The sequence below is a fragment of the Alternaria infectoria genome (genome assembly GCF_024043175.1).
Source record: "Alternaria infectoria strain BMP 0036 chromosome Unknown scaffold_38, whole genome shotgun sequence".
Lineage (NCBI taxonomy): Eukaryota > Fungi > Ascomycota > Dothideomycetes > Pleosporales > Pleosporaceae > Alternaria > Alternaria infectoria.
This window is the reverse complement of record NW_026250727.1, coordinates 130,109-144,533: the sequence shown is the minus strand read 5'-3', so window position 1 is coordinate 144,533 and position 14,425 is coordinate 130,109. Positions and strand designations below refer to the sequence as shown.

Sequence of the window (14,425 nt, the reverse complement as noted above, 5' to 3'; positions counted from 1 at the left end):
CAGTTGACGACGTTGGCATGTATCCCGATGGGCGCGAATGGGTCCGTCGCGAGGAAGTGGTGGGTCTGGTGAAGTGTTCTATCCCGATGATTGGTGGGATCAATCTGTTTATGAAGGATCATTTGGAGGCCTCGTATGTAGTGCTGACGGCTACCTTGGTTATAGGAATCCTACTATAACGACTAGTTGTAGAAGCAACGCTGTAGCCAGTAGCATTTGTAGAAACAAAATAGTAGTATTGCTACTAAACCGATAAGTCGAGTAAATCGCTTAGATTATCTAAGCGCCACGTCGGAGTTACGGCACATTATGTCTCTTATTTTGGAAGTTTTGACCATGCTGTGCCACCCGGGCGTAAAGTACGGAGGAGCTCGTACCAAATTGGTCACCCCACCCTACGTCAACCAAGCATTGGCGATGTTGGTCCCACTGGTTTGACCGTTATTATGCACAAAGCTACTGCCATTACATCCACAACGCTGCGAACTCGTCAGCCACTTGCGACACTCTCGCCAGGCACAACATGGGCGCGAAATCGGATTACACCCAGGGCATCGAAAAGTCGGATTCGACTGATGCCAAATCCAACGCCAACGTCAACAGAAACAACATCGACCCCGACGATACACCACCCATCTACTACGACGCCGAGCCATCAGCCCAGCCACCAAAATACCCTGATAACAAATCGTCTTCTTCTACAGAACCGCAAAAAGGGCCTTCGTCACGACCCGCGCCCACAAATCAACGACACAGCAGCGGCGCACCCGCAAGTACGATTGCGGCAGTCCTCGGTTCCGAGTATACCGATTTAGACGCTCAGCGACGAGCAGACCGCAAGAAGAAAACGCTTCGCGAGCGCTGGAACGATTTCAAAGAAAGAAACTTTGGCGACTATGATCTTTCTGAGGACAGGGCTGGAGCGGGGAGTGCAGCCGAGTGGAATGTACAGGGTGGGAGGCTGAGTGGAGGAATGGCAAGTCCGTATCGAAGGAAGGGGAAGTAAATTGATGGATTGGTAGATAAGGTCGCGCTTATCTTCATACAAGGAGAATGCTCTCATAGCTACCTTTTCCATCGAACAGCTGCTTGCGTTGTTGCCATGCCAAATCAGAGATAAATACTCTGTACATGTACCGGTATGCACTGCCACTACGTCGAAGTCCTAGGACCCAGCGGCACTCGGGAATGAGATACAGCCTATCACCACACCGCCAAGAAGGGAGTGAATCTTCATACATGTGCCCTACAATACCCGATCCAACAACAAGATGGCGAGTATGCTCGAAGAAGCTGCTTAGTTTCGTAATAGAAGAGGGACTCGGGACGAAGGGGTCTTCTTGATGAGCTACAGCTCTGCGGCGACGTCGCTGACTCTTTCTTTTCCTGGATCTGCTTTCGCATTGCAGGAACTCATCCAAGGCCGACGCGCTTTGCTCCGGAGAAGATGGATGGTTCGCTTTATCGTCGTCCCAAAAGCTGAGACGAATGTAGTCGCGGAATCTTCGTGTGTGCGTTTTCGCATCGGCGTGAGGTATATCCATGGATCTTAGAACCGCTAGGATTCGATCTTCGACCTCAAGGACTGCTCTGCGCAACACGTCTGCGTCCTTACACTTCTGCAGCGAAGGAACCTCCACCGTTGTGATCACCCGTCCCAATGCCAGCGCATTGTGTATCCTTAATATAGTGCATCTCACGTCGATGTCGGGTGGAGCTTTCGGCGCACCCCACTCTCGTTTGTACTGTGCATTGTATTCGTCGCGAAGTGAAATCAATGGTCGATTGTATTTCTTTCCCATTGATTTGCTCTGGGCAAGGATGTCATAATCACTTCTTGGTGTTCCGTCGGTCTTGTCCTCTCCACTCCACTGTTTGGACTCCCACATGGGCACCCAAGACGGTATTCCTTGGATATCACTAGGCCCGCTTTCCAAGATTCTGAGGGGGCGTGATGAAGGATGCGCGTCAAACAGGATCCATACAGCGACCTGGTGAAAGAATACTGTGTCCGTCTGCTCCTGTTGGTCATATATTATAAAAAACAGGATGTTATCATGAGGACCGTACATTCTGAACTTGCCATACACGCCATTTACCCTATCCTTGGGCTTGCTCACTTCGAAATTTCCGCTCATACAACTCAGGTAGGTAAGTAGCTGGCTCGCGGAAGATTTTTCGGACGGTTCGTATTCCTTGTGAAATGTATCGTGAACGATGAGGGATATATGTGTCCGGGGGAGTAGTGATGGTGGATCTTGAAGCATGCAGCGTTTCGCCACTTCGAGGAATCTGCGGTATCTGACTTGCATGTAGCCGCATTGCATGACGGGGTCCTCTTCTGGCATTGTGGCTTCTTGAATTACCCACACACGTCGCCACCAGGGTTGCATCGCTATGATCCGTATACCGAGAGCCTGCAGTTCATCGGGAAGACGAACATGATCATCCTCTCGATCTATCAGACGGTCGTTATCCATGACGTAGTCCACGGCTGCGAGAAGTGCTCTCCCCATGATGCTTTTGTCACTACTCAAGGCTGCTCCTGCAACTTCTTCTGGTGATAGGCGAGAGTAGGATTTTCCATCCACCTGTACTCCTCTCAACAGGTCGTTTGCATCGTTTTCTTGCAAATCAGGCGTGAAATTGCATATGTCACTCACGGATCCTAGCCAGATGCGCACCTCTAGGGCCTGTTCGTAGACTGTTCGCATGCGTCGTACTTGTGAAAGACATTCCTCCCTATCAGACTGGTTAATACATATGGCATCGACCCAAAGTATGCGCCCTGATGCGCGATCTCGTAAATGTCGTAATGCCTTCTCTAAGTTTGTCGTAACTCCGAATGCTGTGTAGCAATCAGCCTCTGGTGATAGAGCAGATGCCCGTGCGGAAACAGTTCCACTTGACGAAAGCTGGTGGTAACCAAGTTGAATAGAGAGCTTTCGCTTCGGATCGCCCCATACGTATGATAATGCAGTGTACTCTATTTGCGGCCGCTCTTGGAGGATATTGGCGTGGTAAATCGTACAGTGGATACTATCATCGAAGTCACCCGGTCGTAGGTATATGAGTCGCGTTTCAAGTGCTTCGGACGATGACTCGGAAAGCGGTCGATATGTGAAAGCAGGTTGTAGGCTACTCATTTTGTGCTCGAGTGAGTGAAACGATGAGTGACACAGTCGTAAGAAGTCGGAAAGTGCGACAAGGCTGAAGTTTTGAGGTCGTTCACGAAAACCGGTGAAGCAGAGTGGCGAATCGTAGGACTCAACCAATCATATCCACAAATCTGCAATGTTCGCTTTATTGGCTTAGATCAGCCTACATCGCTATGAGTAGGGCAATGATGTGTTGACATCCTGATCGCAACGATGGCGTGATATCGTAACAACAGTATATACAGAATGTTATAAACAGTCGGTATGGATATATGCCGCATACATGACTCATCGCAAAACACCTTGCGCGTCCATCTCGTTGCCCTTGTTGTCACGTTCACTTTAATGCCGCCTACCATTCAGACTGACTTACAATTCCTTCTTCAGGAAGTGCTCAGGCCTGTGATCTGTCTCGTAATCTACATGCACATACGCCCTCTCCACATCGGGCAAACTCTCCAGCTTGATCTGGAGTTCCTCGGCTACATCATGTGTAGCACGTAGTGTAGCTTCGGGGTCCATGACGATGTCTACCTCGACGATGAGGCGGGGGCCGGAGTGATATGCGCGTACGGTGTCGATTTGAAGTATAGTTGGGGAGTGTGTCATCGCTGCGAGAACAATTAGTAGGATGAAGGAAATAGTCGGAGTGGGAGGATATCTTACAGATATACGTGATATGCTGCAGCATAGCAGTATCAGCCGTAACACCAATGAGGAGCTGAAATTCCGAGTACGCCGTCCTCGACCAAAGGAAGATGATCAAAACTGAAAGTATCATCGCGCCCATGGGGTCCAACCACCACTTCAACTTCGATCCACCGATACTAGTCAAGACACCGAAGCCGTTGATGAAGAGATCGTTCCTGTGATCCTCCCACAGAATGCGGACTTGGCTGTACTTGTTCCTCAGCGCCCAACAGTACAGGAACAGACTGAACTTTGTCGCGAACGCTATGCTGACGGCGATAACCGACGGAAGGAAGAAGTCGTTCGTCTCAGGACCGTTATGTTCGGCGACTGTGCGGATAGACTCGACGATAATAACCACCGAAACAGTAATCATAAGCGCACAGAACGACAGGTTGCCTGCCGTTTCAATCCTCGCCTTCCCGGAGGGAAACTTCCTCGCATCAACCCTCGCAACAGCGCGATTGCACATAATCAGCGTAAGATTGCTCAACGGATCAAACAGCGAATCCGCCATAGTCGTAAACAGCGACAGCGACCTCGAAGACACCGCCGCATAAAGCTGCAACACAGCCAGTATAATATTCGCAGCAAAACTCCCAATAACCGCAATCTTATACTTGAGATGATTCGCCGTATCCTCATCTTTCGCCGCAGCCCTATGCTCCGCCACGGGCTTAAGCAACCTCTCTATATTCTCATTTTGGGCAGAGTAAAACTCCTCGAGCTTCTTCGCTGACGTCGCGGCCTTGTTGAGGGTGATGGGCCCGCAGCCATCGCGTTTGCGCGAGGTGTTGGCGCGGATGAGGGCGAGTTCGGATTCGGGTTTTATGGCGGAGGAGAGGGAGTAGGGGTCGTTGTCGGGGGTGTAGGAGGGGGGCGATTGCGATTCTAGGTCTGAGACGTCGGGGTGGTGGCGGATGTGGCGGGCTATGGGGTCGTGGGACGGTGTTGGGGCTGTGGTTTCGATGGCGGTGCTGCTGGCGTCGTTCTTGCGCGGAGTTGAAGCGTCGGCATGGCTGTGGGCGTGTTGCGCGCTGGGGCTGTTGTTGCTGCTGCTGGCGCTGAGGTGCGCGTGGTGGGGACTTGATGTGCGTTCTATGCGGTCCGGGTGCGTGTGGAACGGGTGCGGTTTCATGGATATGGCGCGGTGCAGATCGGGTTCTGACATTGTTGCGGTGGTCTATCGCTTTCGCACGCTGATGTGGACGAGTGCAGATGGATACTGAAGCAATTGCGCGCTCCCTTCACAGATGCCAGTGATGGCGGCGGTGAAATAGGTCCGGTGAAGCAAGCCAGCCAAGCGCCATAGTTGCGATCGACCGCTTGTGGCCAAGCTTCCAGCGTACACGTGGGGGAGATGCGCGGCGTGGTGATAGGTGAACTTTGTTTAATCGTCCCGACTCCTTTGTTTGCGAACTTGTCTTTCAAGGTATTGCGGTATCTAGACAGACCATCCCGAGGCCCCTACAAACCCAACTTCCAGGGCCCGTCTATCATCTGTCACCATGCACCCGTACCACGGTACAAATTACTACCGCCTACCAAGCATACCTCCAAAACCTAGCGCGCGGAGTCTATCGCGCCCAGCCCGCACACGCAGCAGCGTTCCAAGACAAGATCCCTAAGTGTCTTATCGATAACACACGCACCCATTCCGTCATCGGCGCCCCGCTCACCTCGGCTGGCCTGCCACGTTGAACACGACCACGTGCGTCACGTTTCTCACTTGCACACTCAACATCTACGGATGGATCGTGAACCCTGCATATACCTCACCAGCTCACACAGCATATCAGCACGACTTGCGCATCCTCACCGATGAGCATACAGGTCGGTTAAGCAATTGGTGTTGCTGCCAAGATGGTCAAGAAATTGTGTCTGCTGTGGGCTTGGTGGTGAAGTGAAGATTGTGGTGTGTTGCTGTTGTGATAGACTTGGTGAGTCGCGTGATGGAGATTATTGACATATCCTCATGTACGAATGTCCATCTCAATCGACCAGCCGTAGCATTGCAGTACAAGTAGTTGTTCCAAGTGACCACTCCGACCATCACGCACCCTCTTAGCCTAAACACGCCCTCCCACCCCAAAAAGGTGGAGTAACTCACCTCACCTCGTAACGTCCCCCTATATGTCCTCTGTTAAGCCCATCACACATCACCTCAACAACGCTCTCACGCACTCCCTCTCTGAATTCGGCAAACAGCGACGTACGTGTTCAAGTTCTATATCTAACTACATCCAACGTGCGTGCATGCATGCATGCGATCAACATCGCATCTCCACTAGCTATTTAGCCACCACCAGAATCCGGGGTATCATAATGCTCACCCCCCTGGTCTATAACAAAGTGTGAAAAGGAGCTCGGGAAAACGTCTAACCCTGTATGCGGTACTTGGTGATGGAATGGCGAAGGGGTAAAGAGACGGGTAAGAGACGTGAGGGGAAGGAGGGATGTACGCGGAAAAAGGATAGAAAGATGTTGATGCGTGAAGATGTGAGAGGAAATGGACACATGCAGCGCTGCCCTCAACACTCTAGCCCAAAGATGGCAGCCAGCCTCACTCTCATCCAACCCAGTAATATCATGATCAACAGGATCAACAGCCACAAACACCGCGGCTTCGGCATCGCAATTCCAGAAGCCCTTTCCACGTACACACACACAGCTACTGCCGATCTATTTCCAACCCGCCGTCCGCGTTAATAATCTTTTCTCCCACTTTCCCGAGACGCGCGCGGAAGCACGGATATACCATGCAAATATACATGAGACGAAGGACAAGGGTGCCTCAGCATCCATGTCGCGTAGACTGCGCGTCTACGGGTGCCGGTGCCGGCTGTTGTATATTGCTTGCTGCAGCTTGTGCTACGGCTGTAGACAACGTGCAGGCTCCGTATGCCGGGAATCGAGGGGCATGGAGGGGAGATAGGAGGGTGGGTATGCGAGCGACTGGGCCGCTCTTGCCCGGTGTCGGTGGATGAAGTCGTCCTGGGCATTTGTGTATCGGATCTGCGTTCCAGTGATTCGCCGAGCCCCCAATGCTGTGCATACTGTGTCTTTTGCGGTAAAGGAGCGTCACGTCAACGCTCCTCAGCGTTACCGTTAGTTCCCATGCATCCAACACGCGCCCTGCGCCCCAGAATCCTGCGCCGCACCACCAAACTCATATTCATTCCCTAGGCCAAACGGTGTCTCGAGCATATCCGGCAAATTGGTATCCCACATCATGTCGTCCCAGAAATTGTTCAGAATAGTGGGGTCGTTGCTGGCGCTGGCCCAGGTGGGTGTTGCAGGGTTATAGTGGTGGCCGAAGGAAGATGGGTGTTGCTGTTGGGGTTGTGGCATCGATGGGTGCTGTGGTGTGTAGGCGGCGGCGTGGGTGTTGAGCATGGGAGGTGCGGTCGAGGAACCGGGGATGGCGAAGTGGGTATGTGTCTGGCTGTGGGGATGAGGTTGTTGTGGGTGGTACTGTTGGGGGTGCGGGATGTGTGGCATGGTTGGCTGGGTTTGGTGTGATAGTGTAGAGACGTTCGTTTTGTATGCTGCGTAGAGGCGAGTGACTGCGTCGCCGCTTCTTTTCGCTGCGATACTCCAGTCTTTGACTGTCTCGAAGAATGTGAGTGCTGTTTCGATACTGGTCTTCCATTTTTCGACTTCTTCTGGTATGCTCGTGTCGCTGAAGAGGGAGACGAGTGGGACCATGCACGCTTGGAAGCAGAACCAAACTGCGTTCCAACCGGAGATGAGGTCGGGCATGCATTCCTGGCTGATCTCTTCGATGGTCTTGGAGGCGATCAGTCGGCATTTGCCTACTGCGACCTTTTCGTCTGCGCTCAGGGCGACCCATGGGGAGCGTCGGAGTGCGGCAGTGAGCAAGATGGGGCGGTGGAGGATGATGCGGATGTTTTGAAACCTCCACTTCATGACCAAGCGCGTTCGTCGGAGAAACTCTGGACACGGCTCATCGGGGTTGGAAAGGATTGATGGTAGCTCTTCGTGCCACTTTACAACCTGCGCGTCGTAGCTGGCTGTCTCTGTAGAGGAAAGGAGTGGCGACTCGACAAGTCGGTCCTGTATCCTCGTAGCGATCTGACAGAATGCTGAGGCGTGAACTAGAGGAAGGATCTTGAGCTGCTCGATGTACTGAGGGCTATTGGGTAGTGGAATACTCTGAGGCTATCGTGACGTCAGTATTGCGCTTTGAAACATGCATCAGTAAGTCTTACAGCGTTCACAGCCGTGCCTGGTCTCAGAACAGTAATTGACGGCCCCATTCTTCCCAGCGAAGGCCGTCCAGTCGTAGTCGAAGCCCACGAATCCAAGCAAAACAGACTCCACCAGATGCGCCGGCGCATCTCAGGCGATATCGAGTCTTCCTCACCCGGCGCCATAAACTGTCTACTCGCGTCGCTCCGCTCTGAGTACTCACGATGCAGACCAAGCGCAGTAGCCATACGAAGCGTACCCCCCATCAACGAATGCGCTTCATTCGGGCGGTTGAGGTAATGCATGTAGTATCCGCTCATGATAGCCAGAGCCTGGAGGACTTCCAGATTGCCGCTTCCGAACGACTCGAGAGACAGGTGCCGCCGAGACCGATTGAAGTAGACATAGTGAGCTTCGTTGTCCGCAGCTAGGGAGGCAAGCGACCCCAGCGCGAAGACCATGTTGAGTAGTGCAAGCCATGCTGAGTCCTTGCGGTTACCGTATAAGAACGTGGACCAAAACTTGCGCTCATCGATCATAGGACAAAAAGGATGAACGCGGTCGAAGTAGCTTTCAAGCAATTCTTGGCCATGCTGAGGAGGCGGTAGAGCATCAGGTCTGTTATCTGCTAGCTCTGGTGGCGGTGAGCCTGCACGGCTTGGTAGCGCAGTCTCCTGGCTGTTATGTGCGATTAGTGAACGTGCCTGAGGCGCGCATCGCACGATAACCTTTAGTGCGGCTGTGATTGACGAGATGCCAACGTAAGAAGACAGGCGGTCGACCGACATTGATAGCCCGTTCACATCGTCGGAGATGCCTTGGACACGGAGTTGGTGCTTCCGTGCCTCGTCCCAGTAAGGATCTTCAGGCGGCGCCTGCTCGAGCGCTTCCAAGCTCTCGGCTCCATCAGATCCAGCTTGGGCGTCGGATAAGGCTTGCGAGTCGGCCGCCGATGGTGATGTCGTTGGGTGGTTCGCTGAGGATGACAGAGCCAGTTCTAGCAATTCTTCCCGCGGAAGATTAGCGAGCGATTCCAGGTTCTTGACTCCGTACAGCTTTGTCAAGATGGTCTTGTACTGTTCGATGTTGTTGGAAAGCTTGTCGACTAGTCTACCAAACTGATTAGCGCCAAATTCGTCCTGGCAGTGTTCTAGAATGCTCACTTTCTGCTGGGCACAACTCGCTGGGCAGGCTTCGAATAGCCACATGCCTCAGGGTGCTGATACCATTGGCATTGTCCGCAAGGTTGTGAACCGTCACACCGAATCTTGCGTCTCCTGCATTCGACACATGCGTTGCTGGTGGAAATCCGTCGTGAGCCAGGTGGTCGTGATGGTTTTCCTGCGCTGTCGCTGTCTATCCCGGGCGAGCGCATACCCACGGACGACTGGAAGGTATGGAACATGTTGCGATGACCTCGGTGGTACGTCGGCTGGCCACGCACTCGACAACCACGAGCTGAAAGAGAAAGAAGTTCAGACCAGAGTTGTCAGACGACCCTGCAGGACGCTCGATGAAATATGTCGTGACAGGCCAGTCTGGAGGGAGGCAAAAAACCAAGACGATGGTCCAAAGTACCAGTGGTACGTCCCAGGACCAATATAACAAGACTCGGAACTAAAACGTCGACGAACCGGGATCTGATATATCAGAGACGCTCGGAAGTGCAGTTTGAGCTGAACGCATACCATCTGCAGCCTGGATAAAAAAACGAGAAAGTGCACAGAGGCAAAAACGTAAACGTAGGTGCGTCTGGCTTCCAGGCATGTGCCGTCATAATCCTGCAGAAAGCTTGTGTGTATGAAGTCGGCGCGCGGAAGCTAGTCGCAAGTCGCAGTAGCAGGGCCGGAGCGACAAAACAGCCTTCCAGAGTGGACTATTCAAGAGGGTATAATCCCCGCATTATAGCCCACAGCACCCTGGTGATGCATGCAGCAGGGCTGACTGGTGGAGTTTGGCAAGATGAGGAGAAAAAAAATAAGTGCAGGCGACCGTTGAGACGGGCGGACGGGAAGGGATTGCGTCTTGCCTTGCTTCCAGGGCTTGCGAGGGGGAGGGGAGGGGGTGAGCCAAGCGAGATTGGTGTCGAGAGATGGGAGCGTGCCGCTGCCGACGGCTTCGAAATGCGTTCCAGAAGAGATCGCGCATGTCAGTTGCCTTTCTCGTCCGATGGGACATGAAGCAACCCTTTTTTCCCACCTGGCCGCCTGCGGCAGCACTACTGCACGTCGTTTCAGCGAGTGCGGATCCTTCCCGCCACGATCAAGCAGCGCGTACTCTCGATCGCATGTCCGCGGATGAGAAAGGATGGAGGGTCTACGTTAGAGAACGTGTACATGTGTGTGTGGGTCTCTGGGGAGAGCGCGTGGTGCGCTGCGAACCTAAATTCCAGACCCAAACGTCGAACACCATGTTTCGGGTACTGCTCACCCGATTTATGAAGGCCGGTCATTACAGGCAAGCCGCGTTACAGGCGAGAGAACGAAGAGGGTCTGCGCGTGTTCGCTACCACGGCCTTCTGCCGGCATATTCAGTATCCAAAATAAAAGTCCACATACCAGCGTCCGGGTCGCGATCCTTCCTAGGCCGAGAGCACAGCGTAGTTGCTGCGAACCAGCTTTGCGTGATGCATGCGGCTAGGATGCATACTGTCTACACCCTCTACCCCATGCAGCAGTACTCTAGCCAGTACTAGGAGAGCGCTGAAGGAAAGCATCACCGGCTATTTGCAAGGCTTCGTAGGTACTGGGTATGTATGCTCTATCATAATCACAAACACAAACACGCAGAAAGAGAGGGAGGTCGTCCACCACCTTCCCATCAACCCTTCGCTCCTTCCCAAGCCTCTCGACCCGCAAACTGCACCACCATCGCTGCGAACTTTGGGAACCGGCTTTGCGTGACAGCATGCGGCTAGGTTGCATTTGCCTGCACCCCTCTACCCCATGCATGCCGCGTCCAACCAATGCGACATCCCGCCAGCAACGCCATTTAATTTACCCTGGAAAGATAGACGCCTTTCATATCCAGGCCTTGGCAGGCCAACATGACGACGGACCTATAGCAGCCTCACATATAGGCCGCCGGTTCAAACTCTATGTATGCACTCGACAATGCGTAGTATTACCGTTGAGTAATCCGGTAATTCGTAAATGTGTTGCTCCTTGCCTATAATGTCCGTATTCACAAAGTTTACGTTAGATCGTCCGAGATGACTGTTTACGCAGGGCCGGTGGATGTTGCAAGTAATGATGTGGTGATGAAGGACTTGGAGTGCTGGCGCGTCAGCATGCGCGAAGACATGTTCCTCTAACTACATGTATACTTTGCATTTCCACATACTCCACAGCATTGTGATCCTGCATCCTTCCCACCTCATCAAGCAACCTCCACATTCCGAATCCACAGTTACGAGCTGATCGCTACTCTTTGCCCAAGTATGTCCACCTCAACGGTTCGTCCTGCTTACCCAGCCCCTTGACCTTGATGACTTGCTCATCGCCAGGAACAACATCTATAGCGCTGTCGTGAACGAGGACGCCTGAGCGCTCCTCAAAGACCAGACCCTTGGTCGGCTTCTGTGCCTTGACTGTGATAGTCTCGCCTTGGGGTACAACCTCCAGCCCGCGGTCCTTGAAGTCCAGATACTTAAGCGGCTGCGGCCAATCGACGTCGCGCGACACGATTTCGCCATCGACCCATATGCGTACGGCTAGGACATGCGGCTCCTCGTTCCGGTTGTCGATCGTGCCAGCGAGAACGTCGGTCGTTCCGTTCGGTACGAGCCTGATATCCTTCTTGACGATCTTATTCTTAATCTCCTTGCCGCTCTCAACGCTAATATACCGCAACTCAACAGTTGCGACCACTTCTTCTAGCCTCTGACTCGCGACCCAGACTTCGTAGTCGCTCGTTGGGGGCACTCTGGCATGCACGACGCTCCAATCAAAATGCGCCCGTTTGACTGCCACAGCAATCGGGGCAAGTACGCGGCGCATGGCGTAGTAAGCCGGTTTCTTGCGCTGGAAGTAATCGACGATGGACCACGAGGTAACTGGCCAGCAGTCGTTGAGCTGCCAGACGAGTGCACCACCACAATGCCTGTTTTGTCCCCACTGGCGCCGCCAGCCCCTGTAGCCGAACATTAGTGCTTCGGCTTGCGACAGCTGTGTAAGGTGGATGAACGACTATTCGCTGTCAGTACCCTATACCGGCTATATTGCGGCCCACTTGGTCTAGTTCCCGACCATGAACCGGGTAACCGTCGGACGGCACATACCTCTAGGTCGGTCTTGGTCCGGAAGTTTTCCACCAGATACGTGGCTATTCGCCGCTCGTGGCCGTCGGCCTTGTTGTGGAAATCAAGCATGTGGCTTTGCGGGTAAAGCTGCGAGGGGTCGGTGCAGTAGTACTTGATCGTGTCGATGTGTGGGAAGGCTTCCATGCCAAATTCGCTGTTAAAGCGTCCCCCGAGCGTGTCGAATATTTGGTACTTCTCTTGTGTGCCGTGCCATACTGTATCCATCGTTAGTATACTATATGTGAGGCAATGTGGAAATTGTTACCATTCCACTGATGCATGTCACCCACTGTGGGGTTTGACGTCTTAAGTCCGTCCCCCCATGGTGACCCTGGGTGATATGGCACATGTGGGCTTTCCGCCGCAACGACGTCGGGCAGCAGCTACCAACGTGTACTGTCAGCGTAATGGTATTTGCTAGTATGCGATACGCACGTACCTTTTCGTATATGTACCTGGCCGGGAAATCGGTCTTTAGCCAGTTGTCCGGGTTCTTGTCCTCGTAATCGTAAGTCAAGCCATACGACTCCTGCACCTGGTAGTCCTCATTGTTCCCCGCATAGATGATGATGGATGGGTGATGTCGCAATCTGGTGACGTTGGCAGTGCACTCTTCCTTGATTGATCGCAAGATGTCCGGAAAGGCGGGATAGTTGCCGCACCCAAACATGAAATCTTGCCACACAAGGACACCGAGTTCGTCGCAGAGCTCGTAGAATATGTCTTCTTCCCAGATACCGCCGCCCCAGATTCTGATCATTATTTGATAGCCATCGACCATCATCTCGAGCCATTTACGGTATTTCTCCTCGGTCACACGGGGAGTGAATGAATCGGCGGGGATCCAGTCCGAACCGCCACAGAACACATCCACGCCATTGACGCGGAAGTAAAAGCTTTTGCCAATCGCATCCGGTTCCTGGATGAGCTCCCCTTTCCGGAATCCCGTTCGTCGTGATGTTTGATGAATATCCGTACCATTCGCAAGGACCGTTGCAGTGACAGTGTACAGCGGCTGCTCACCATAACCGTGCGGGTACCACAACTTGGGACTGCTGACATGGAAGTCCACTTTAGCAATGCCGTCGCTTATTTTCGCAGTCTCTCTGAAGACACGTTGATCCCCATCGTATACATCAAAGCTGACGCTTTCAGCCGAGTCGCCCTCAACAGTCGCAGAGATGGTTCCTTGGACGGATTTGAGGCTATCGTCAAGCTTGTAGTCCACTCTCAGGTCTTTTGCTCGTGCTTGATAGGTCTCCAGTCGTACTTCGCGCCACGGACCGCAAGTGTTCAAGATCGGTCCCCAGTCCCAGCCCCAATGATACTGGGCCTTCCTCACGGCAAGCCTTGACATGTCGCCGTTGAATCCAATCCATCTGTGATCCGGATACTTCTCCTTGATCTTGATGGCTTCAAGACGTGCGGAGGCGAAGTCGATCTCCAAAGTGTTAACGCCGTCGGAGCTGAGCTTCTTAGTCACATCAAGGCGATGCGGGGCGAACATGTTGTCGCTCTTCAGGATAGTCTCTCCATTGAGCTTGACAGTAGCGAATGTGTCGAGACCGTCAAATGCGAGTACATGTGCGATGCCTTCCTTCGCCTCCGGTACCTTGGGCAGTTCGACTTTGTAGGTCCAAGTCTTGTCCGCTACCCATTCTGCTTCGAGTTCATTGAAGCCCAGGAAGGGATCTGGGATCCTAGTCTTCGTGTCAGTGCTTTCAAGTTCATGTAGGTTTTGGGATGTTGGACGTACTTTTCATTGTCCATCAGGTCCAGGTGAACATTCGTAGGGACCTTTTTGACTGGCATCCACGCATCCTTAGCAGGATCATCACCCTGCTTGAACGTCCATCCTTCCGACAAGACGTGAACGCTGAGAGCCTGTGCCTTCGCCATGATTCTCGTTGTTCAAGATGGTGGTAATTGTTCAGTCTTCTGCCAGCACGGGAAGTGGCTGTCTGGTACTACCAATTGGCGGGGTAGGTACGATCACCTAGGCAGGGACTTCCTTTCTCTTGAATGACGACTGGAGACCTCAGCCATACCACATCAGACGTTTCAC

The 14,425-nt window shown here is 53.0% G+C and overlaps 4 protein-coding genes across 4 annotated transcripts; 1 reads left to right on the top strand and 3 right to left on the bottom strand.

The window, feature by feature from the left end:
- Positions 1–523: 523 nt before the first annotated feature.
- Positions 524–1,006, top strand: J4E92_010568 (uncharacterized protein; the record flags this gene model as incomplete). Its single annotated transcript, XM_051501905.1, has 1 exon — positions 524–1,006. The coding sequence occupies one exon, from the start codon at positions 524–526 to the stop codon at positions 1,004–1,006; it is 483 nt and encodes a 160-aa protein (XP_051347902.1).
- Positions 1,007–3,527: 2,521 nt separating this feature from the next.
- J4E92_010567 (uncharacterized protein) lies at positions 3,528–5,019 on the bottom strand (the record flags this gene model as incomplete). Its single annotated transcript, XM_051501904.1, has 2 exons — positions 3,528–3,769; positions 3,825–5,019. The coding sequence occupies 2 exons, from the start codon at positions 5,017–5,019 to the stop codon at positions 3,528–3,530; spliced, it is 1,437 nt and encodes a 478-aa protein (XP_051347901.1).
- Positions 5,020–6,956: 1,937 nt separating this feature from the next.
- J4E92_010566 (uncharacterized protein) lies at positions 6,957–9,268 on the bottom strand (the record flags this gene model as incomplete). Its single annotated transcript, XM_051501903.1, has 2 exons — positions 6,957–8,030; positions 8,081–9,268. 2 exons carry the CDS (start codon positions 9,266–9,268, stop codon positions 6,957–6,959), a joined length of 2,262 nt encoding a protein of 753 aa, XP_051347900.1.
- Positions 9,269–11,482: 2,214 nt separating this feature from the next.
- On the bottom strand, positions 11,483–14,259 carry J4E92_010565 (uncharacterized protein; the record flags this gene model as incomplete). Its single annotated transcript, XM_051501902.1, has 5 exons — positions 11,483–12,247; positions 12,340–12,575; positions 12,626–12,743; positions 12,800–14,060; positions 14,117–14,259. 5 exons carry the CDS (start codon positions 14,257–14,259, stop codon positions 11,483–11,485), a joined length of 2,523 nt encoding a protein of 840 aa, XP_051347899.1.
- Between the last annotated feature and the right edge of the window lie 166 nt (positions 14,260–14,425).